The sequence below is a fragment of the Hippoglossus stenolepis genome, chromosome 1, assembly GCF_022539355.2.
Source record: "Hippoglossus stenolepis isolate QCI-W04-F060 chromosome 1, HSTE1.2, whole genome shotgun sequence".
In the NCBI taxonomy this organism is placed as follows: Eukaryota; Metazoa; Chordata; class Actinopteri; order Pleuronectiformes; family Pleuronectidae; genus Hippoglossus; species Hippoglossus stenolepis.
In genome coordinates this window covers 22,218,141-22,241,833 of record NC_061483.1, presented here as the reverse complement: position 1 = coordinate 22,241,833, position 23,693 = coordinate 22,218,141, and the positions used below count along the sequence as shown (strand labels likewise).

The 23,693-nt window shown below is 42.1% G+C and overlaps 2 protein-coding genes across 8 annotated transcripts; one reads left to right on the top strand and one right to left on the bottom strand.

Annotated features, from left to right (window-relative positions):
- Window positions 1-53: 53 nt before the first annotated feature.
- On the top strand, window positions 54-18,202 carry pkma (pyruvate kinase M1/2a). 7 transcript variants are annotated; one of them, XM_035152618.2, is made up of 12 exons: window positions 63-204; window positions 2,006-2,102; window positions 8,371-8,555; window positions 9,051-9,142; window positions 11,398-11,529; window positions 11,649-11,835; window positions 11,978-12,248; window positions 12,468-12,618; window positions 12,781-12,933; window positions 14,942-15,108; window positions 16,634-16,815; window positions 16,956-18,202. In XM_035152618.2, exons 3-12 carry the CDS (start codon window positions 8,399-8,401, stop codon window positions 17,060-17,062), a joined length of 1,599 nt encoding a protein of 532 aa, XP_035008509.1. In that variant the 5' UTR covers window positions 63-204; window positions 2,006-2,102; window positions 8,371-8,398; the 3' UTR covers window positions 17,063-18,202. The 7 variants fall into 7 exon arrangements, with proteins under 7 accessions (XP_035008500.1, XP_035008509.1, XP_035008517.1 ...); XM_035152609.2 differs by lacking the exon at window positions 2,006-2,102 and having other exon boundaries at window positions 54-204; XM_035152626.2 differs by lacking the exon at window positions 63-204 and having other exon boundaries at window positions 1,946-2,102.
- A 737-nt stretch (window positions 18,203-18,939) lies between these two features.
- Window positions 18,940-23,413, bottom strand: dhdh.2 (dihydrodiol dehydrogenase, tandem duplicate 2). The gene is made up of 7 exons (XM_035152657.1): window positions 23,260-23,413; window positions 22,157-22,268; window positions 21,805-21,968; window positions 20,919-21,171; window positions 19,923-20,047; window positions 19,479-19,629; window positions 18,940-19,282 (listed from the first exon to the last, which is right to left on the bottom strand). The coding sequence occupies exons 1-7, from the start codon at window positions 23,347-23,349 to the stop codon at window positions 19,173-19,175; spliced, it is 1,005 nt and encodes a 334-aa protein (XP_035008548.1). The 5' UTR covers window positions 23,350-23,413; the 3' UTR covers window positions 18,940-19,172.
- Between the last annotated feature and the right edge of the window lie 280 nt (window positions 23,414-23,693).

The following is a 23,693-nucleotide window of genomic DNA, read 5'->3' as shown; positions in this document are numbered from 1 at the left end:
ATGCTGACTGACAGCCAGGGGCTGAACCTACTGTATGAACAGGCTGACTGGGCGGTAGATCTGGCCCTCACCTGAACAGGTGTGTCCCACTGGCCCCAGGTACACTGGAGGTTAGAGGGTCCAGACACAGGCTGCCAGCAGCCACTGAGAGAGCGACATGGGCAGTGGAAGCAGCAGTGCTAATACCAACACAGCTGTGAACAGGTGAGAGCAACAGGGGACTGGGATGGGAGGTGACATGGACTAACTTTACAATGTGAGTTACTGTAGGTCCCAGCGAGTCCAGAGAAAATAAATCCTTGCAGAGTAATCGTACTTCCAAGAGCGTCTTTGCCAGATTGATTTGTCTGACCTCTACTGCGGAGACTGAATATTAAGATTTGAATGTCACTAAGATATGTTAAGATATGGTGAGTATTTGTGTCTATGCCAAGGACCTGTGCCATCTCCTTGGCAGAGCTGATTATCACAATAGAATGAATCCCCCTGGTGAGCATGTATGACAGAGCTGTATTATCAACACTGGACAAACAGACATCACATGTTGTTATTTTCTGACATTAACACATTAGCACAGGACAAGAGTTAACACCCACATACCTCCAACAAATTTCATCTCTATTTTCTAATTTTCTCTCCATTGTCCACTGTTGTTCCTTCCTGCTGCTGTTAGACTGTACAATCAGCACAGCTCCCACTAGGCCACATGCACCTCACATCTATATCACCCAACTTAACTGGGCAATTATCATTTTCTATCTGTGCAATTTCAATATCATTGATGTGCAATACTCTTTTACTGTTTATATTTTGTTTACATTGCACATATTTCTATCTGTTATAGTTCCTTGTATTTTATACATATTTATTACCTTTACCAAATGTGTATGTCACTACCTCCTTTATGCTGCTATAACATGGTAAATTTACCCATGGTGGGACTAATACAGGACAATCTTATCTCATCTTGTCGTGACTTATCTAAGAAATATTATTTTTATAGAATAATAAAACATACTAAGAGTACCAGTATAGTGCTGCTGTATTTGTGATTTGCACATTGATTTTTATGTATACATCAACATATATATTCACATATATTTTAAGCACACATCAACATTGGCTGTGTGCTTAAAATATAACATTTTGTAATTTATAATACTCCTACTACTACTACGACGACTACTACTACTACTAATAATAATAATAATAATAATAATGTGGAATAGAAATTATATATATAGTTTGTGTTTTATGTATTGTTTAATATTTAATTTAAAATACAAAATAATAATATCTATATATTTAATTTTACCCAATGATCTATGTACTTGAACAATACAATGCATATCACTGAAAAGCATCTCAAGACTGCTAGATAATTTTTCATCACTAGATGGAAGTATTGGCTCAAACACTGCAGTGGAGAAGTACCAGCAGGTGGGGTGGGGGAGGGGGGGTCCTCATAGAAGCATTAGTCAAGCCTCCATTGAGCGGTTGCGATCTGCTCGTACTGCGGGAACAGTCCAACGTTGTTTTAGTGTGATTTCGTACCAGGTTCCAAAAATTAGAAATAAAAAGCACATAACGTTTTTCAGCAGTGGAACGTGTCAGAGTGTACCTGACAGTCTGGCGATGCCTCCCATGATGCATTTCGGCAGCCGAGGTTCTGTGCACCCATGTGATAATGAAGTAAAATAACAGCATCATGTCTCTGCTCCAGCAGCGCGTGTCTGAGACGGTCACGTGTCTCACCCCACCAGCCACTGATGCGTTCAAGCGTCCTGATTGGCCGCCTAACTTTACCAAGCACTTCCACCTTGTTTCCGCGTATCCTTCCGCGCTGTTTTACAGTTTGACCCTTATTTCCAGACTTTTCCATCGCATAAAGCTGAACACCAGCACGTGTCTGATGAGTCAGTGGGGGGGGGGCTAGCTGACTGGAATGTAATGAGGCGGCGTGTTCCTTTTCTTTTACCCATATGGCCTCGGATGGATATCGCAGCATCCCTAGAAAGTAGTTCGGCGGAGTGAGGAGCAAGAAGATCACCTTGAGCGTCTCTCACACCGGGTTCATCTCTCCACGCGGGTCTGTCAGTGAGGTAAGGTTTGAATCCCCAGCGGCTCTCATCTCACACACACAGGCCTGAACCGCTCGACCCACAGGACACGGTCACCTCACCACCTTTAACCGCTTTTATCGCCTCTGCAGCTGCATCCTGCGAGTCGTGTAAGTCCTGTAAGTCCGCGACCGTGCGAGTCACTCGTCACTGCGACGTATTTCCACTCAACTTTTAAATGGAAGTCTTATTTTAAAATGGCGGAACACTTTGTTTGTAGTTATTGAAGATAAGTCGTATTATATTTGTTGAGGACGTGTGAAACAACGTTGTTCGTTTGAAACGCAGCTAACGGACGGTTGGACTGGATGCATGTGTCCGTGCGCAGTGCAGCTCGCACGGCACTCTCAGCTACAACACGTCAGGTTGCAGTTTTATTTTAATACGCCGTTAACATGTTTAAAACAACCCGGTTTCATGTGATGTGTGGAGGACGCCGCGGTGGAGAATCGCTTCCTGTTGCCTCCTGATGTGGGTGTGGCGGCTCTGCGTTCTCGGCCTCCCATTGGTCCGCCAGCGTGATGCCTCGAGCTCAGGAAAATGTGACGCAGGATGAGAACGTGCTGTTTGGTGCATCGCTTGTGCTGCGTCTGTCACCATAATCAAATCTATACATCACATACAGCTCACTGACCACAATACTGATGACAGGGATTCACCCGAGATAGAATGATCCTTTTATAGTCTGCGTGCTATCGTCATATTCATTCACACGACAGTTTAAGTGACGAGATAAATGTATCGTGTTCATTCTTTGATATTCTTTGCTAAATTTCCTGTGATCGAAACCTAACCTCGTTAGTTGTGTTGCAGTTAATAAGAATCCTGTGACCAATGGTAATTTAGTTGCCTGAGTAGCTTCACTGCAGTGTCGTGCTGCAGTGGTACCTCAGAGGATAAAGGCCTGGATCACACTGGATGGATGAGACGCAGGGCAAATATCACTATGCCTGTATAGGTAGCAAATACGTATGAGTTTCAGCTCTCTGTGTTGTACGTTTTATGTGATTTACAATCCTCTGTCTGCCATTTTGTTCCCAAAACAGCTGAAGGAAAGTGGGCTTTGTCTAAAGGTGCATGCAAATAAAGTGTAATGTCAAATCCTTTGTCAAACAGATCTACTGTTATGTGTATTATATGCACTGGACCTGCAGTAAGGCCTTGGCATGCTTTGTTATGCAGGGAACAATGATTGTTTTGTGCATAACCAACTTTCAGGCGACACTGTCAATTCTACGCCAAGGCCTCCCTGCAGGTGGGCCCTGTTGAAAATGGAGTCTTTCTCTCATGGGACCAGCCGGGTCACAGTATCAAGTGGCTGAGAATTTAAGTGATGAGCTTAACAAAGGGGAACGCACAGTGTCTGTCTAATGCAGGCTGGTGACCGAGTTTGGAGGATATCTAGTTATTTATCTAGAGATCTTAAGGCTTATAAAGTGCTTAACAAATGTTTGATGGTTAATGCTATGCAGCGCCACAGGTTGGAATTACCACTCATATTTGTTTTGCCACTACCCACTGCAGTGACAAACTCAGTTTTATATATAGAGATGCAGTTGAAAATTATGCCACATGATTTAGCATGTGTTTTTGAAGTGCTTCATATGCACCTTGCACAGCATTCTACACTATTCATGCACTTAATTTTGTACAGTATGCAACCAAAGGTTTGTGTTTATGTTTACAGGCCTACATACCACAAGTACCACCATACACTGAGTATTGGATTTCTACAAACAGACTCTGCATGCTGTGTGTTATTATTAGACAGGGCTCTGTTTTTAGGCCTGGAGTGTTGTATGACCTTCGCTGGTTGAACATTGGAGCATCACTGCTCTGGTGCGTCGTGGTGGAAGTCTCTTGCATGTCCGTTGTATCAGGTCATGGCGAGTGTCTTCTCACAGCAGGCACGCTCCATATCCTTTATCCTCATTGAAGGGATTTACTCTTGAGCTCCTGAAAGTGTCAAACATGTGCATGCGCGCTGCAGGGGCCATTTCTGCTTGGACTGCTGTTGCTGGGAGTGGTGCGATCCTTGGCACTGCAAAATCCAACCAACTGGGCTTGTTGTGGAGGTCACTGGTTGTAACTTGCCTATTAATCCCCAGAAGAAACCGGAAGATCTACTGTTGGTATGTAGTTCAACCTGCAAATGGTGCTTTGTTTAAGTGAATGTGACTGATGGGATAATGTCTCTGTGAGCCAACATGGATATGCCCAATGTGACGTGCTACCATCTAAACCAGGACATAGTAAATGTCATGACACCCTGACAACAATGTTACTGTTGCTGCTACTGATTGTACAGGCTTATTATATGAGATAGTGACTGAGTATGTTACAAAGGTAGATGTGTTGGGAGGGGATTGGAGGGGATTATTGGCAGCCAGCTCTAAAGTTAGCCCTGTGTCTGCATCTGTGTCAGGGTTACTTTGGCTGTTAGTCTGTGGCGGCTGCTCACTGGCTGTCTGGGGTTAGTGAATCGTTCAGGTCAATGATATTATTTTTGTCTTTCCATAACAATCGAGGAGTCCAAGACATGACTGCACTTAGTGAAGGAGAGTCTCCACCTGATTTTCTGATGCGTCATTTGTCCGTGGTGTTCCCTCTGATGGCTCCAAAAATATCGCCTCGCTACAGGATGCAGGAAGTTTTTGAGGTTCAGTTGGTCATGAAAAGTCATTGCAGTCAACAGTTTGTTTTTTTGACAAACTAAATAACATAGTTTAAAATGTCACAGTAGCAGTGACATTCAAAACAGCCAGAGTCTGTGGTGCCACTGGTGTGTAAGCCTCTATTTACAGTGTTTTTGGGCACGTGACTTGTTTGTAGTCGTCATTCAGTGGTCAAGTAGCAAAACAGCTTGTAGGTAGCGGTACCTGAAATGTAATCTCTGCCTTTCCCTGTAAGACAGAGGCGCATCCCCTTTAGTTTTGCAATAGCAACTGCCAGTATTGCATTGATTTTTGAATTACATTTAAATGAAAGGTGCATGATATCTGTAAGTTAAGAAAAGTATTTTACAAAATACCAACATTTAATATGCCTTGATAGTTGATTTTTACTGTTAATTTAAAAACTAAAAGTAAAATCAAATGGTTGATAATTTACAAAAAACTATATAGGCAAAGTAGTGTGAGCAGTGTGAAAGATCGGGCCATTGTCCACGTCTGGTTTTGCATGACTGATTTGAACATTTAGTCAAAAATGCTAAAGCAGCATGGAATTAAGTTAAACTTGATTTCTTCAAATTGAATCAAATGTTCTATATGGGAAATATTTAAACACGCAAAGTGCATCTTACTGTACGTAAGTGCCGGTGTTTTACTCTTTTCTCCCCTCTGCAGTCTTTCTCTATGGTTCAGTCCACTTCATGGTTGTGTGTTGCATTAATGGGGATGTGACAGTGCTCACGTACAGCACTGGTCTGGCAGTGGTCTGCCCCATTGACTCAGATGTTACATCATCAGTCAGTGGCTGCAGGCCAAGGAGCCTGTTGGTATATTGGCTGTGCCTGGAATCCCCCACCATTTGTAATTGGGACGTGATGAGGAAGGGGATGCAACAGATTTTCCTTAAAGAGACTTTGACCAAGAATTTGGTCTTCCACTAAGAAGAATGTGTCCTCAGTAGATGCCCCAACCACAGATGCAGGCGTCTTCCAGCTCTCTTCTCAGTCTTTGCAGTTAGTCTACTGTCTGAATCTGAAAAAGGATGCATAAAGGGGTTGTTGCATAAAAGAGATATTAATTTGTCAACCTGTTACTTCAATGAGGGAACCAGTGAGGGTTTTGGTTTCAATCTCTCCACTGGGTGGTTTAGACAGTGACCTGAATATTCTATAAACTACTTATCCTTCTCTTGTACATTGTCTCTATGGGTTAGGGTTAGATAAAGTAAAAACTAAAACAACATTCATTATGTTTTAGTTTTTACTCTATCTCCTCAATCGTACTTTGTGTAAACTCAATTGTATTCAGATTTAATCGGGTTTTTCTAATGTGAAATTTAGATTATATTCTTGTAACATTGCCTTGATGTGATATATTGATAGTGAAAAGTGTAAATGGTGGATTTTGTGAAGAACCAACCCCAGAAGAGTGCATTTGCATAATCTGTATTTCAGTGAAAAACTGTAGCTGCAAACCTGCTTCTTCTTGATCTGTGTATTCTTGATCCCCCCCCCACCCCAGTTTTTGCTTGAAAGTCAAACCTATCACCAGATTGACTGTTCACAAAGCATTTCCACCTCAGTCTGGTGTAGTTATGTAACCACTTCAACCAGAGCACTAACAGAAGCTGTCTTCCTCATCATGGTAGATTAGCAGTTTGTCACCCTGCCCAAATACACATTCTTTGTTGGTTTGTTCAAACATGTCTTGATGGCATGCCTATACATCACCTTGAATAATTGTCATTGTTAGACCAAGGGAGAAAAGCACTCTCTCTGAGACAAGTCGCACATGACAGTACTGAAGTACTGAGCAGCTCATTATGTCACACAGGATACTGACATGTTTTGTGCAATGTACTTTATTTTTTTGCTTTTCTGACTAGATGCAATCCTTGCCCTGTTGATCAGATTGGTAATGGTGTCGTTGCTATGGGTGACTCAGTAAGCAGTGGGTGGGGGGAACATAATGTACTATATCGTGTCACAGCTCAGGACGGTATATCCCACTCTACTTGGTTTAGCGTTTGAAGGCCATGTTGTGCTTAAGTATTAGCCTTAACTACTTCCTACATGTATCAAAGTGTGAATGTCTCACAGCTACATGAAAGGGCTTGAGTGTTTTTCCTCTTTTTTTTTTCTTTTTTTTTTCCAGCTATCACAAGAATGTACTTTCTGTATAAACTAGTTATGGGCGATATGATTTAATATTATCAAACTTATACCTTGATTACGAATAATCACTCCCCAATCACTCGCATGTAGAACTGATCTTTATAAAACCCTGCTGAATTCATGTTCATGGATGAACGGGTGTCGCCTCTTTTGCAAGAATGAAGTTAGAAATCTGTGTTACTTCATAATCTGCAGGAAGAACTTATCTCCTGTCGTGCATTACACAAACTGACGATCACATTTATTTTGTTATTAATCATTGATGTCTGCTCAAGAATCCAGATCATTCTGGTCACTTCAACACTGATGTCCTGGCTGTGTGCGTCACATGTTGCAGGTGAACTGCGTGCGCACAGAATGATGGACTTTTTTTCAATGTGTTTAAACATGTGTCGCAAACTCTAGAGTGAATCAAACTAACACAAAGTCAACTTCAAGTCCTGTACGTGTCCTGATAACTTTCGATTAGTGTTTGTGTTTATTGTTGATGTGTAAAGTGAGCGCAGATCAGCGGGGGGAGGACATGTGGCGGGGTAATGCAAGATGGTACATGGAACCCAGGCGGCCACTGCATAATGAACAAAGTGGAAACCCGACAGTTTGTGAATGCATGCAATGGGGGAAAGTAATAACCGCATTAATCGACATGAGCAGGATTAGGTCAGTTAGAGGTTCTAAAAGTCAGTTTCGATACATTTTCAGTTAATTGCCCAGCCCTAGTATAAACTATTGGTTGAGTAAAAGTAGCTAAAATGGTAACAAAAGACCCTTTTATTCAAAGTATCTCAGAAACACCCATTACTAGATTTGCAGTGATTACAGATCAGGAGCCTTATCATGGCCTTTGTGGCTGACACATATGCAAGTTTTAATTCAATTACAGTTATCTCGTCGTTGTACTGAACTTGAATGTCAGCAAGCAACATAATTAATTGATTCCCACAGGGACATTCCTAGTTAATTTTAATTCACTACCCCATGCTCAGCTACAAAGCAGAGTGAGGTACCGCATGTTACTAAGGACACACAGCAGGGTAGGTAGCCTAAAGGTGTTGTCACAGCTGCACTTTGTAGTCCAGTTAAATCACACGATGGTTTGTTTTTCCCCGTAAGCAGAGAGAGTTCTCAGATGGTTTGTAGTCATGCATTTTGGTTCACTTGGATTTTTACCTAGGGTGGAGAGAAAATAATGAAAACAAGGGGCCTCAACGGATTTGTTCCAGAGCAAAGAAACTACAGTGTTGCAAATGCTCTGACTTTCTGCCTCAGTCTGTTAGGCTATACAAAGTTATGCTTGGTTTAATCCACCTGTTGGCCGAAGGCAGTTAAGTTAAGTGTAAGCCAACAGTGGTTTACAGAAGAGCGCTGTCAGTGACTGTGTATTTGTCTCCATTTCTGTGGCAGGACTTCTTCAGCTGCACCACCAATCACCATGCCTCAGTCAAAGTCTGTAGACATGGGCTCTGCCTTCATCCAGACACAGCAGCTCAACGCCGCCACGGCCGACACTTTCCTGGAACACTTGTGCCTGCTGGACATCGACTCTGAGCCCACCACTGCACGCAACACCGGAATCATCTGCACCATTGGTTGGTCTACATTCTTAGTCTTCACGTTACAAGATAGAAAAACATGTGCTTTAATTCAAATATAAGGAAACACCCCTTCCTTTGTGTGGTATTGTAGCTGTGCATTTCTCAAGAGAACACATTAAAAGCAAATTAAATGGAAAGGTTATTAAAACGTTAAAGTTTTTGACCATTGCTTGACAGTTCAGTTGTTGAGACATGAGATTGCTGCAGATACAGATTTTTATTTTTTTTCATGAATAGACTGTAGCACATTGAAATTTTAAATTGTCAGTAACCTTTTTGCTATGGTACATGATTAATATATAAATACAACCTACTTTATTCTCATGAAAATAAAAGTAAGATGGGACTGGATGGAACTAAACAGAGGATCCCTGTACAGAAAATGAAACGATGCACCTCAGTTTTAGTGCACAATAAAATGTGTTGATCTATTGACAGAGGAATTATACAACATGAATTTCAACCCTTTCCTTTCAATGACTGCTACAGGACCAGCCTCTCGTTCAGTGGATACGCTGAAGGAAATGATCAAGTCTGGAATGAACATTGCCCGCTTGAACTTCTCACATGGCACACATGAGGTGGGTCACTGCTTTCTCCAGTGTGTAAATGAGTGAGGTCAGGTTCGGCCAACAGTCAGACTATTAAAAAAGTCACGTTTAAAGTAGTCTGATCCTTTGCATCACACATGGTTCTGTGCCTTATCACCGAATTCCGTTGGTTGGTTTAATGAGGCACTCTTTGCTTTCTCTTGTCTAGTTTTATTTAGATTTTGTTTTGTTAACTCTTTGCTCCAAATAACTATGCTGAAAGTAGAAGATCAACAAAGTTCACAGTTAAAAGCACATAATTCATTGTGAGCTGCAGTCAGCTTGCCTCTTGTAGCAGGAGGAGTCCAGCCACCATGAACGGGATATATAGTAGTGCCAGTTTTTGCCAGCTAGCCAACATCTTATCAGTGATGTAGCTGGATTGAGTCGGTGTGTCACACACTTTAAAAGTGTTTTGTTTTTTTTCTGCTTTTGAGAGGACAGAATACTTGGACTAGCTGCAGATCGAGTGCATACCACAAAAGTTTAAGAAGTCACAAAAGAGTTATTTCTACTCACCAAACATAAGCGTCAAGGTTGAAAGATAGAAGCCAGGGGAGAGGGAGATTATCAACAGTGCAAATACTGTATCCAGGCAGTTGAGCTGAACATCACCTATAACCTGACTCTGCTCTCTCATCATGTGTATCAAAATATGATCTTATCCAGTATGAGAAATGGGTCCATTTAAACCTACAATTCATACTGTCTCTGTTATGTCATTTGAAAATAAGACCGTTTTCTACACATCTAATTACAGAGTCTATTGAGATTCAGCAAGATGCTCATATAAATATTTTTTACTTTAAGATAAAAATTGTAATTTCACTCCACATAAATGTCACACTTGAAGGTGCATGGTTTGTATAAATATGTAGATCTTATTCAATTGCAAATCCAAGACAATTTACCACTTCTGTTAGCAATAGCTGAAGTCTTCTTCATGGTTCTTGTGGGTGCAGGAGTCTCAATAAGGTCAATGTAAATTCAGAGAACAGCAGAAGAAACCAGAGCTTCTTTGGCTTGGACTATAAATAAGTCACCTGTAGGTTTGTGCCCTACCTTTATCTGCTCAGCAGGCAGCATGCCTGGATTCTGGAAGTGGATGTTTACACAAACCTGCACCAAGGTCACTTTACTTTCAGCCAAAGTGGGAAGCGAAAAGTAGCTTATGTTGCATAATCCAGGAAGTCCCCTTTCTTAAACCAGCATTATTATTGCGCAAAACTGAATGTAGCTGAACAGTTACTCAGGTTTCAGTTCACATAATGTAGGGAATGAATTTTAAATGTATTGACGTGGACCTATACACATACATAAAGTATGTAAAACAGTCACCTGCTCTAAAGACCATCCAGTTTTTTTTTTTATTTGAAGTAAAGTCAGTGTAGTGTAAGTTTGGGGTGTTGCCAATGTGAAAGGCAGCCAACATAATTAACTGCCACTTAAGTTATTACTGAAAGCTCTGGTTACCCAGGTGGGCAGCATAAGCCAAGTGCAGCAGACAGCTGTCTTCAAAGTCACAAACATTGTACCATGTGTTCATTAGCCTGCATGAGAAGATGGCTGCATCATTTATATAACACTGCACTTCTTCCTACATTCCTCACTGCATCTCATTTAGCCAAGGTTGCACTTGACATCAGCATTCACAATGTTTCTTTAAAACTTTTAAAATTGAACTTCTATTTGTCGGAGTCTGTTTACCATGATGAATTGTTTTATGTAAGTCTCTTGGATCATGTATACGCATGATATTAGATTTTAAATTGTTCAGTTTCAGTGTGAAACGAACCTCAGATGATGAACTCACCATATACACTTGCAATAAACATTGCAGTGTCTGCGGTGATGTTTTAGGTTCCACTGCAACAAAGTAACATTTATTTGCGAAGACATTCTGGACCAATATATTTATACTGCACGCGATACTGTATCATATGGACGATCCTAGAATGACACTTAATTTGCAAGGCATTCTAACTTAAAGCCTCTAAGTTACACAACACTACTCAGGGTGGGAGGAAGAAAGATATGAGCCCTTGTGGTGCTGTGACAGTATGCCTCATGTTTATGACTGTGAGAGATGTCAGCCATACCTTTTTATATTTACCTTGAAATATGGTTGTTTGCTGAGTTTAATCTTTAGGTTACTGGTGTAACTCTTACACCAACAAAGTCTGTCCTTGAGAGGGTAGTAAATCTCTGGAGATATTTTAAAAGTGTTACACTCTCCCCTCCTGCAGTACCACGAACAGACCATCAAGAACGTGCGTGAAGCATGTGAGAGCTTCGAGCCTGGCAGCATCCAGTACAGGCCTATTGGTATTGCCCTGGACACCAAGGGCCCAGAGATCAGGACTGGCCTCATCAAAGGAGTGAGTCCACCACCTTTTGTCACTCTTTAACCCCAAAACAAAACAATGCTCCTCTACAATGACTCGACAATTCTCAATAATACTGATCAGTAACAAAGTGTCTATTGATGATGTGACAGAGCGGCGAAGGAGAGGTGGAGCTGGAGAAGGGCAAAATGATCAAGATTACTTTGGACGATACCTACCAGAACAACTGCAGTGATGAGGTTCTCTGGCTCGACTACAAGAATATTACCAACGTGGTGGAAATTGGCAGCAAGATCTACATTGATGACGGACTTATGTCCCTGCAGGTTAAGGAGATTGGTGAGTGCAGGAGAGGCATACACATACAGTAAATAAGGTTCGCCCCATAAAAATCTCTTTTGATCCATTAGGAGGTTTAGGAAACACTGACGTTGCCCAAACAAAAGTCTTGAGCTCATTAGTATTTCATGTTTGTCTCCAGGCTCTGATTTCCTCATGTGTGAGATTGAGAACGGTGGCACCCTGGGCAGCAAGAAGGGAGTGAACCTCCCCGGTGCTGCTGTGGACTTGCCTGCTGTTTCAGAGAAGGACATACAGGACCTGCAGTTTGGTTTGGCGCAGGGAGTGGACATGGTGTTCGCCTCCTTCATCCGCAAAGCAGCAGATGTACATGCTGTCAGGGCTGTGCTCGGAGAGAAAGGCAAAGACATCAAGATCATCAGCAAGCTGGAGAACCACGAGGGTGTACGCAGGTGTGGATGAAATGTCTTCATCTTTTCTTTGTTTCATGTGTGGGGTCCACTAATTCAGGTTTATTGTAATGTTTTTATCTTATTTTGAAGTTCCATCTGTGAAAAATTGTGTTTTATGAACCCAACTCTTAACATCCATGATTACTGACAGGAATACTTTTAGTACTGGTTTGATTTAGTTTAATTAGTTCAAATATTTATATAATGTCTGTTGCGCAGATTTGACGAGATCATGGAGGCCAGCGATGGCATCATGGTTGCCCGTGGGGACTTGGGTATTGAGATTCCAACAGAAAAAGTCTTCCTCGCCCAAAAGATGATGATTGGTCGCTGCAACAGAGCTGGCAAACCAATCACATGTGCCACTCAGGTCAGAAAACAGCAAATGACGTCCTGCAATTCTTATATTTTCAGGATGTTTATTTATAATTTGATTTCATAATGAAGAACAGTGTTTGTATTATCTTGGTAAAACAAACTGTTGAGCATTACTTTGCTTCTCTTCGGAACCCCTCGTATGATCACCACTCAGATGTTGGAGAGCATGATCAAGAAGCCCAGACCGACCCGCGCTGAGGGCAGTGACGTAGCAAACGCTGTGTTGGACGGAGCCGACTGCATCATGTTGAGCGGAGAGACCGCCAAGGGTGACTACCCTCTGGAGGCAGTACGCACACAGCACATGGTGAGTTAATGTCTATTAAATACATGTATAACAAGAGTAAACATTGTGGTCATTTCATAAGCACCTATTGATTGGAGCAATTGACTATGTCTACACAATATTGCATGATTTAAAAAAATATATTGACATATATATTATTTACTTTCTTTATTTTAATTTATATTCTCATGCAGCTGTAAAATGATGCAGTATTTGTATTTCCTCTTGGCCCAACAGCTGCTAAAGATAGTGTCAGTAGGAGTGTAAGGCCAACTGGAACTGTATCTCATTTATCCATCCACTGATTTCCACTTTTTTAGTCAACATCTTTCTAAAGGTATTCTAAAGAATAGTCTGGAAACGATAAATCACTATCATCAAATCTGATAAGTTCAATATAATGATATTTAAAGTTGGTGCAACCTTTTGGGATTTTGGTTCCAGCTGTGTAGATTTTTAAATTGTTGGCCTTGCACATTTTTTACAAACTATTGTTATAACTAACTGCCACAGAGGAGGGACACAGTGAAAAGTGAAACTTAAATGAATGACATGTTAGGATGTTTGAGTCCATCTGAACTGAAGTGAACGCCTGCACCTCTTTTTCTAACAGTCACTGTGGCTGCCCTTCTTTACTATTTCTAAGTGCGCGATAATCACCCCCAAAGTCATCTGGCCTTTTCTGTCAACGGGTATTTACTGTGCACATAAGTCACGCCTGATTACTTTTTGTTTTTTAGTCAGGGAAAGAGAAGTAAAAACACCAATTGGAAAAGGTGTAAACGTTCCAAGTTATGCATGATCACTATAGACGGATAATGCAGCTAATGCTGTCGTGCATGTCCTCCTTTGTTCGGTCCTTTCTTGGCAAACCTCCACTGTCCTCGGCTACGCTCAGTCTGCACTGCCCTGCAGATGCAAGAATGACTCTGCACTTCTACAGCCTCCTGCCTTTCAGATTGTTGCATGTGTATCTTCCAGTCTTCTGCTTCTCAACTCACAGTAGAGCACAATTTAAAGCCCAAAATATAATGAGGACTCACTTAGTCTCGTAGCCATTTTTTCTATCAAGCTTTGACTTTTCTTTCCACTACTTTTCTTGTTAAATCCAACTGACTTTTTTAACCATCTCTTCACTTTTGTGTGCAGTGCGTGTGATTCAGATCTCATTTAATTTGTGGCCATTAGATTTTTCTAATCGTTTCTTTTTTTTTAATCTAGTTGTAGCTGTACCTTAACCTCCAGATTGTACTGTTTTGTTGTTGATTGTTAATAATTGTGCTGTGTCTCAAATCGTATACTTCAGTCAGTACACTCGCGTGTTTTAAACTGTGAGAACAGTTACCTCATTGCTGTAGTGTGTGAATTTCTACGCTGTAATTTGCACTGAAACAAACATGACTGTTGTCTGCTCACCAAAATATGATCATAATTTTCAACATGACCATGATTTTCTGTCGCCATAATATCTACTGGCTACTAAAGAAATGAATGTTTTGCTTTCATGTGTGCCCCCTGTCATTAGACATGGAAACATTTTTTGCCACCAGAGCCAAAAATGTGTGCTCGTCTGCAGCAAGTTTTAATTCAGAAGTTTGAAAATACGATGGTGATGGTGGTCCCTCCCTTTCCAAAAGGAAGCCAAGATGGCGAATGTTGAGGGTGAGAGGTGACCATCATTTTACACTCAACTCTTTGGCTGCACCATCTGGGTACTTGTAGTGCCATTATTGTTGCCATACTTTGAACACTGTAGGTATGGAAGTATGTGAATTGAGACACAGCCTTTGACTCTTGGATATGTTTTAATATTGATCTTCACTTGTTTCCATGCCCACTAACTGCACATCTAACCGCTTCTATTCATTGTCCATCCTGTCCTCTTTCCCATCTTTCTCTATTCTCCATGTTCCTGTCCCTTTTTTTTATTTAATTTTTCTTCCTACCCCCATTCTCCTAATTCTCCACCTTTTGTGTGCCTGGCGTGGGGATGCCTTTGCTCGATGCATTTTGCCCTCGCTTGTGCCAGATTGCTCGTGAAGCCGAGGCAGCGATGTTCCACCGGCAGGTGTTCGAGGACCTGCGACGCTCCACGCCACTCTGCAAAGACCCCGCTGAGGCCATTGCGATCGGTGCCGTCGAGGCCTCCTTTAAGAGCTTAGCCTCTGCGATCATTGTGCTCACAGGCTCCGGAAGGTAGGCAGGTTATCTGATCCTTGCAGGTCAAGGAGGACACTCGTATCGGTTTTTAAGGAGTCGGAGAGAGGCAGAGCAGGGCCAGACAGGGACTGACTGTATGGATGAGTCTGGCAAATACCTTGAGCAGACAGCTTGTTGTAGACATTTATACATTAACACAATCATTTTATAATGTTTCTGACAGAGGTTTTTGTACCTCTCCATTTGCTTTAGTGCTTAAAGGACACAATCCTTATTATCATTTCCTCAAAAACTAAACGACCAGGAGTCTTACTCATTATTTGCCAGTGTCTCACAATGGTGTGAATGACTCAGCGTGCTGCTGTGGTGTTAAGCGTGTGACTGGGAGTAACCCCCAGCCCTCCCACACCCCCCCTACTCTTCCTTCCTTCCTCCCATCCCTCGGGCCTCAGATTGCACGTGAGGCCGAGGCAGCCACCTTCCACAGACAGCTGTTTGAGGAGCTGAGGAGACACTCCCAACTGACCAGAGACCCTTCAGAGGCTGTAGCTGTCGGAGCTGTCGAGTCATCCTTCAAATGCTGCGCTAGTGCCATCATTGTTCTCACCAAGACTGGGAGGTAAGGAAGAGAAGGAAAGAGGTGAAACGATCCTGGTCTTGACGGTAAAGTGTCACCATACTCGCACCGGCCTGTCATGCACAACTATCGCTTCTCCGCCAAAGCACCTAATGTGCACTTATGTATCCCCTCTCTTTCAGTTGTGTGTTTGTGTGTATGTGTGCTGTTAAACAGGGTGGCTGGATATAGCAACAGATTTCAAGAGCGAAAGTGGATGTCAGTAGCTCAGTCCAAATATGTTCCCTCCTTCACAGCACCTGGCTCTGTGAAAACGTTTGACCCAAGGGGGTTGCAAGAAAATGCCTCAAGAAGAACGAGTCATTTGGTGAAACATTATGAGATTAAACAAACCTGACTGGTTCATACAGTTCATTTCTCTGAGAAGTCCAGTGCCTTCAAAGTGTTAAAGAGGACGTTTGGATTACGCCATTGACTTCTGCACACCCATGATTCACTGTAATTGGGTCTGAATTGATGGCTCAGGACTATGTGGGCATTTTCACCCTGTGTTCAAGGGTCCCTTGTTGCACCTGTTAGGGCGGGACGACTCACCATCCCTTATGATTGAGTGGAAGGGTTCAATCACACAGCATGTTAGGGCACATGTAGGCCTATCAGCTTTAATATAAATGACTTGCAGTAGGTTAAAAGGCACACTTACATTTTAATAATGTATTGTATATGTATAGCGCTTTTCAAGGAAGTCAGACACAATTTAATAGAATATTTATTTAGAAATTCTCTAGTAAAGTATTCAACATGCTGCCATAGTAACTGAACCTCTTTCTGACTCTGGAAACCAACACCAAATAGAATTTGTCCACACTTGACATAAACATGACTTTAGGCACTGAATTTGGTCCTTGTGTAATAATCAGTGATTTGATGTGTATCTATGCTGTAAGAAATAGTTTGCAAATATGTATCTGTGCACATGTGCAGGTCCGCCCACCTGATCTCCAGGTACAGGCCCCGTGCCCCCATCCTCGCCGTGAGCCGTAACGCTCAGACAGCTCGCCAAGCTCACCTGTACCGCGGCATCTTCCCTGTGCTCTACACTAACCCTGCCCACGACGTGTGGGCCGAGGACGTCGACATGCGTGTCAACTTCGCCATGGATATGGGTAAGACTTGGTATCGCACAGTTGTTGCAGTGCACAAGGCCCAACTGCTGTGAATATTGATGCCAAGACATTATGTTAAACAGAATTTAAGACAACATACAAGCATCGTTTGGTCTAAATTTTTATATTTTATCTTCCAGGCAAAGTCCGTGGCTTCTTCAAAGAGGGAGATGTTGTCATCTGCCTGACCGGCTGGCGTCCAGGCTCTGGTTACACCAACACCATGCGTGTGGTTCTGGTGGCTTGAAGAGCAAACGGGGCTGCTCTGCTTTCTCCCTTCATCTATCTTTCATAGTGCCCCACACTCCACTACAGCTCAGAGCCTTTCACATCCAGGATCACAGAATCCACACTCTGAACATATTATCATTTAGGCAATTATGAAAAAAAAAATACAAATAGAGTATAGCCTTCTTTATAATTCCACTTTGTCTCCATTCCCTTCACACCGAGATTCTCTTATCAAACCAGTCTTCAGGGCCTCAGATGAATACACCCTAACCAGAAACTGCTGTATTTATTAATTCAACTATCCGTATCGTTAAAAGTGAACCTGTCCCATGAGTGAATGCATCCTGGTTCTGTGTGCATGCGCATACAGGCTCATGTTTAGGTGGGGTGGGTGGTGGGGCAGACTGATCTCAACAGAGCACCTTGATTACATTTATTAATCACACTCCTCTTCCGCCTGAATGAACAAACTTGTGGCTTTCAAAGTAAAAGGGCTCCTCCTGCAGTGCAGCCTCAGCTCCACCCAAACAGATCCTTGTGTAGTGCTGTCTGTATGAAGTGTCCTCTCTTTAATCCAGCTCTCACTGTATTTAAGTGTACGTGTTAGTGTTGCACTCCTAATCTACAGACAATGTTACAATCTATTATTTTTGTGAATGGGGACGTTTTGCTGTGGGACATCCAATACTACTTATATTTTGTCTGACACTAGAGAAATGTTAGTTTTGGATGTCCTCTCCTGAGGTGTTTGAGCTAGTTACTGTATTTTGTGTTATTAGATGTGTCATAACACCTTTACATTCTTTGTATTTGGATCATATCAAAGTTGGCAATTATGAATCATGGGTCATTAAAGTTGACTGATGTGAATGAGCACTTTTAGGGATGTTTCACAGGGGGCTGATGCAGGGAGGGAGCCTGGTCCCTCTCAGTCCCAGTGGGTGATGAGTGGGTAGAACCCCTTAGTTAGTCTCTCTCTCCTTCTACATCAGTGACCTGCTGTAGTTGTCCTCATGTGTCTAACATGCTTTTGATTGTAATGCTAAAAGTGTAAGAATCGACTAAATGTTGAGGGGTATTAATGTTGTAGCTGCGGTCCTGAGCTGTCCTACAAGATTGGATTTCCATCAATAAAAGAGATGATCGCCTGAATTAACTCTGAAGTGCAAATGTTTTCTTTCATTCACAAATTGTAGTTTGTGGTTTACATTTAAGCATCTTAATGTAAGTTACTGAGCAACAGGAAGGTCATAGTAGGGGGTGCCTGGAGAAAATCTGTCATTTAATATAGCGCAGCAGCACAGTATTTGTTATTTTTGCATTGATTTAAAATGCCAACATTTTATACCAGTATTAGAACATTATACACAACACGAAGTAAGCTTAGCTTTTGGACAATTTAAATAAGTGATTCTTTTGAGACCTATCTAAGCCACTATTACCACCACTAAAATCTGATCCTGTCAGTTCACACTTAATGTATCTTCGTAATGTTCTTCACCTGTGCAGATAGGCTACAAAGACATTTTTTTTTTTAAATTGATTTGTTTCTTAAAGTTTTTTGTATTGTAGCTACAGCCCTATAATTTGGTTGGGATTGTTGTCAAAGCGTTAAAATGGTTTTCATGTAGAGAAAAAACTAAACTCATCAATCTCTTGACAGGAGCTCAGAATGTGTAGTCCCACTCGCTGAACTGAAACCAGCGATTAGTAGATATTACCCATAATCCCCCGCTTCCTGAACCAGAAGAGCTGCTGCTGTAACAAATGGTTACAGCAGCTCTCCCTATTCTAAGTCATTGTACTGTCAATCTAATTGTGAGGCTGCTATTTGCACAATGTTTCTTTAAGTGGTGGATTCAGTTGAAACATTCTTGAGACCAAACTATTGAGCAAACTTTAATTGAAGATTTATTTTGACAAATTATCAAAGCAGTACAGCGTCAGTGAAGTTCTGGATAGGTTCAAGATAAACTTAAAGTTGCTTCAAGCATCTTTATCAGAACACATTAACTGTACTGAAGCAAGCTATGGTGAATAGTATGAAAACTACTCATCCTCACAAAGTAACTACTTTATTTAGCAGTAGTTTATGAATGTTAAGTTCACTATATCATGTAAAACACTCAGTGGCCGTCCTTGTCGTACACCACCCCCACCTGCTTGAGGATCTCATCCTCCACCTCGGCCAGCCACAGAGAGTCAGCATGAGACACAACTGCACTCTGCTTCAGCCCTGCAGGAGGAAAAACACTGAGTGAGGACATTTACAGTGTACAGTCAAGTCTGCATGGCCCTAAGAGTGTAGTGTTTCTGACGCCACCCGATGTTGAAAGAGTGTATTACAAGTATACAGAGATCCATTTAAAATGTGCTAGTTTTAGTTTGTCAATGGATTTCTCTGGAGTAAAATACATAAAACAACACTGTACCTTTGAGCAAACACTGTCGAACCCCCTCTGCTTCATAACGCATCCCTGTGCTGTTCAGGAAGTTGAGAGGTAAATGGGGTTCAGGCACCGGGTACTGAGTCTCCTTCCCATTCACCACTAGTGACGTGGGGCACCACATGTGTTCAGGGACCTAAACACATGCAACAGTAAATCAATGACAGCAAATAGTAAATCACAGTTTATACAGAACCATGTGTGCAACTTTAGTATAAACTGTCATGTTGTGTAACTTTTTTGTTATTACACAAGGTGTTTTTCACAACACACGCCTTCCTAATTTCCTTCCTAAATTACTCCACAGATGACCTTGAGTTCACTTGCTAAATTCTAATGTTATTCTGAAGACACAAATGTGGTGGTGACAAGGATGTGGTGTTTCAGACTTTTTATCTGATTAGGTGCGGCCCTGCTGTGATGACCTACCCTGATCGTGCCCTTGGTGCCCACAATAACGGCCTCATTGGTCAGGTGAACGCGGGAAGAGCAGGAGAACACAGCGATTCTGTTCTTGGAGAACTTCAGAGTGACGACCACAGTTTCATCCACTCCTGCAACAACATAACGATATAAGCTTAATAGATTGTATATTTATGTCAATTTCCAGTCTTATCGGCCATCCCTCGCTCCTACATGCAGCACGTCTTTATATCACATCATTTATACAGCTGACAGAGGTTATTTGGTCCAGTCCCTGGCTCAAGGACACTTCAGAATGCAGACTGGAGGAGCTGGGGTTCGAACCACCAACCTTCGGTACCTACTGAGCCACCTGACGCACATTTGAATAGGAAATGATTAAATAAAATCTATGAAAGTGGTGACATAAAAAATAAAAGCATTATCAAGGATTCTAATCATGTTTCAGTTGTGTTCTCTGCTAAACAAAATGCAGAGTCACTGAAAGCTACTGCGATTTATACTGAAGATCATCATCTGAGAGGCTTCTTCTGAACCAGAGTGATTCAGATGAGAGGTGAAACGTCCACAGGCGTGTCCAGAGTCCTTGGACAAGTTTGTAGAAATGCAACGACCTGGATGACTGAGAATCTTAAGACTTTAATTGCAGCAGTTAAGTCATAAAAGACAGTGAGATCAGATTTGAGCTCTTATCGCAACCGTACACTTCCTTGTTTAGAAATCCTCAATTCGAAACCCAACAACTCCCATCTATTATCAGATAAGAAGCTGAATGATGTCGACCCTGCTGGTTGTAACCTGTGAGACCCGTGTGTGATGCCTTTAAAGAGAAGAGAAAGCAGTGGTGGAGGATGACTCACTTAGAATAACAGGCTTCTTTCTATACTAGAACAGACATCATGTTGTTGAGTGCAACATGTCCCGTCATGATAACTGATAAATGTGATTCTGGTGCTTTGGGAAATGATGTCCGAGATTCCTCTGACTCGTGTTGATGCGTACCTGACTCCAGGCAGATCCCTGTGGCTTGTATGCTCTGTGGCTTCTCTCCGTTACACACCATGCATATGAACTGCAGGCAGTAGATGCCAAGATCTAGTACCGCTCCTCCGCCCAGCTCCTTCTCCACAGATCTTGCCACGTGCATCAGCGGGACGCCAAACTCCACTCTGACCAGCCTGACCTCGCCCACCTCCTCCTGGGCCAGAAGCCTTCTGATCTCCACTGAGGCCGGGAAAAACCGGGTCCAGACGCCCTGGAGCCAAGGACGGGACAGGAGGCATTTCATTTACATCTGAAGGACACAAGCTGGGTTCTTTTTATGTAGTGATTCACAGGTCCCACAAATCAGCTGCTAATAGGTTTAGATCATTAATGAGGGGTTACATGCTCATTCCTTAATTTTGAAGGACTTAATAAAAATGGGTTTGTACTGAGGCCCCCTGGTGACAGTTGGGAAAAGAAATATTACATGACTAAGCGTTAACAAGTCGAGGGAACGAGACAACTTCCTCATAGCCACATGACTCTTTGCTGACAAGACCGGACCAACTGCATCTATAAACCCATTAAGAATGTCTTATATTTTAAGTTTAAACACAATTTTAAGAATAATGCATAATCTACAAAATTTGTTATAAAGTTGAATTGATGGATGCAAAATATATTGAACGTACTTTGTATTTTGACAGACTTGTTTTTCTCACAGCAGCAAGAATTATGTTAAGAGAGAAATAACTGAAAAGCAAAGTAGAGTGTGAAGGGTGGGGTTCATGTGATCAGCGATGAACTTTGTCCCTTTGAATCCAGAATGGATGCAGGTGAGGAGTAGAGGAGAAGAAACTAAAGCTGTGAGGAGTCCAGATTGTTTCCTCCGCTCCACCCGTACCTCCATGAGGAAGACGTTGTTCCTCTCGGCAGACGCCAGGATCTCCTTCACCTCCTTGGTGTTCATGGCCAGAGGCTTCTCACACAGCACATTCTTCTTGGCGTTCGTGAAGAGCAAGCAAGCACTCAGATGGTAGGGGTGGATAACTCCGACGTACACCACATCTGTACACACATAAACACACACACCAGGCTGTAAGAGGACACTGGCACTGAAATAACAATTTGTGGAGATTCACCAGGAGCTTTCAGGATATTTCTGAAGCAGCAGATACAACACATCAAGGGACAACACATTACAAGAAAAAAGCAAAGAACCAATCAAATTTAAACCTGAAATGACAGAAACTGACCAATGTCTGGATCTCTGGCCAGCTCCTCGTAGCTGCCGTACGCTCGGGAGACGCTGTGCTTCTTGGCAAACTCCTGTGCATCCTCCAACCTGCGAGCAGCCACAGCCACAACCTGAAGACACAGTGTCAAACCCTTATTTATCACAATCAGCTGCTCTTCACTAAAAGGTCTCACCACAACTGTGCTGCTGCAGAGCTTAGTCTGATATAGAAGCTGGGGTCTGATGCTGTCGTCTCAAGCACATGGAGACATTACGGCCTTAGTGCATTTAACTGTGGAGCTCAATTAAACATCGAGAACTCTTCTCTCTTGAAAATAAATTAAACATACATTTAACTAGCTCTTGCCTTTTACTGATATCCTTTAGATTTAGTTTCAGTCTTTAGCTTTTCAATGCTGCAGTTGCACTAAGTGAATTGTGTCCATCACTTGAGCACACTGCCTCAGAACTGTGTAGTTACAATACATAGCCACCAGGTGGCTCTCCAATATGATATATATATATATATATATATATATATAAGACCTCTTACTTAACATAAAAAAGGAAACATCATATAATATCTAAAAACATTACCACCTTAACAGATTTCACGTGTTGTCGTATCCAATGAACTCAGACTCATCTTGTACAGTGAGAAGTAAAAGAGGAAATCTGGAGACGGAAACAGATAGTTCCCCTTGGAAGTAAAAGTCTCGGATTGTGAGGCACGTTGGCGACAGCGGTCAATTTAAAGAGAAGCTTGTAGGTTTTAGATAAGAGTGAAACAGTGTGTGTGAGAAACTAGATTTTGATTTTAAATCACTTTACAGTGATCGCTGGAGTCATCTTTGTGAGAGAGTTGTACTTCCGCTTGTGAAAAAAAATGAACCGGAAGTGATGTTGAAGGGCATGGGGCAGAACCCGACCAAATCAAATAATGTTTAAATAAAGTGAAAGTAAATGGACGAACAGGCTAAATAATGAATATAATCACTTTCTTCGTTACACCTGCAGCCTCTGTGTGCTGGACAGTATGTGTGTGTGTGTGATCAGAGACAGTGTATTTGTTACATGATCCGCAGACACACACAGGTCTGCACACTAACAACACACTGATACCTGGTGGTCCTCAGCAGACAGAGTCCTCAGGGCCACAGTGAAGTCATGGCTGATCTTCCCACTGCTGCAGATCCCCCACCTGGTTGCCATGTTGAACAAGGAAGTGACACAACAGCGATGGGGGCTGTAAGGTATTACAGCAGTGACAGGTTTTTGCCACAAGGTGGAGACACAGTACTCGTTTTGACCGTGTGGCGTTGCACGAAATCACGGTGATGATGATGACGATGATGATGATGATGATGAAGACGATGATGATGAAGACGATGATGATGATGATGATGAGTATGATGATTTGTGTTTTTCAGCAGACAACATTCCATATATTAATAATCCCACTGGTGTAAATTATTCTATCTCATCCTGTTATTAGTTGTTTTTGTCCTTATTATTACTCTGTACAAATTTTCTTACTATACATTTTTTTAAAGCAT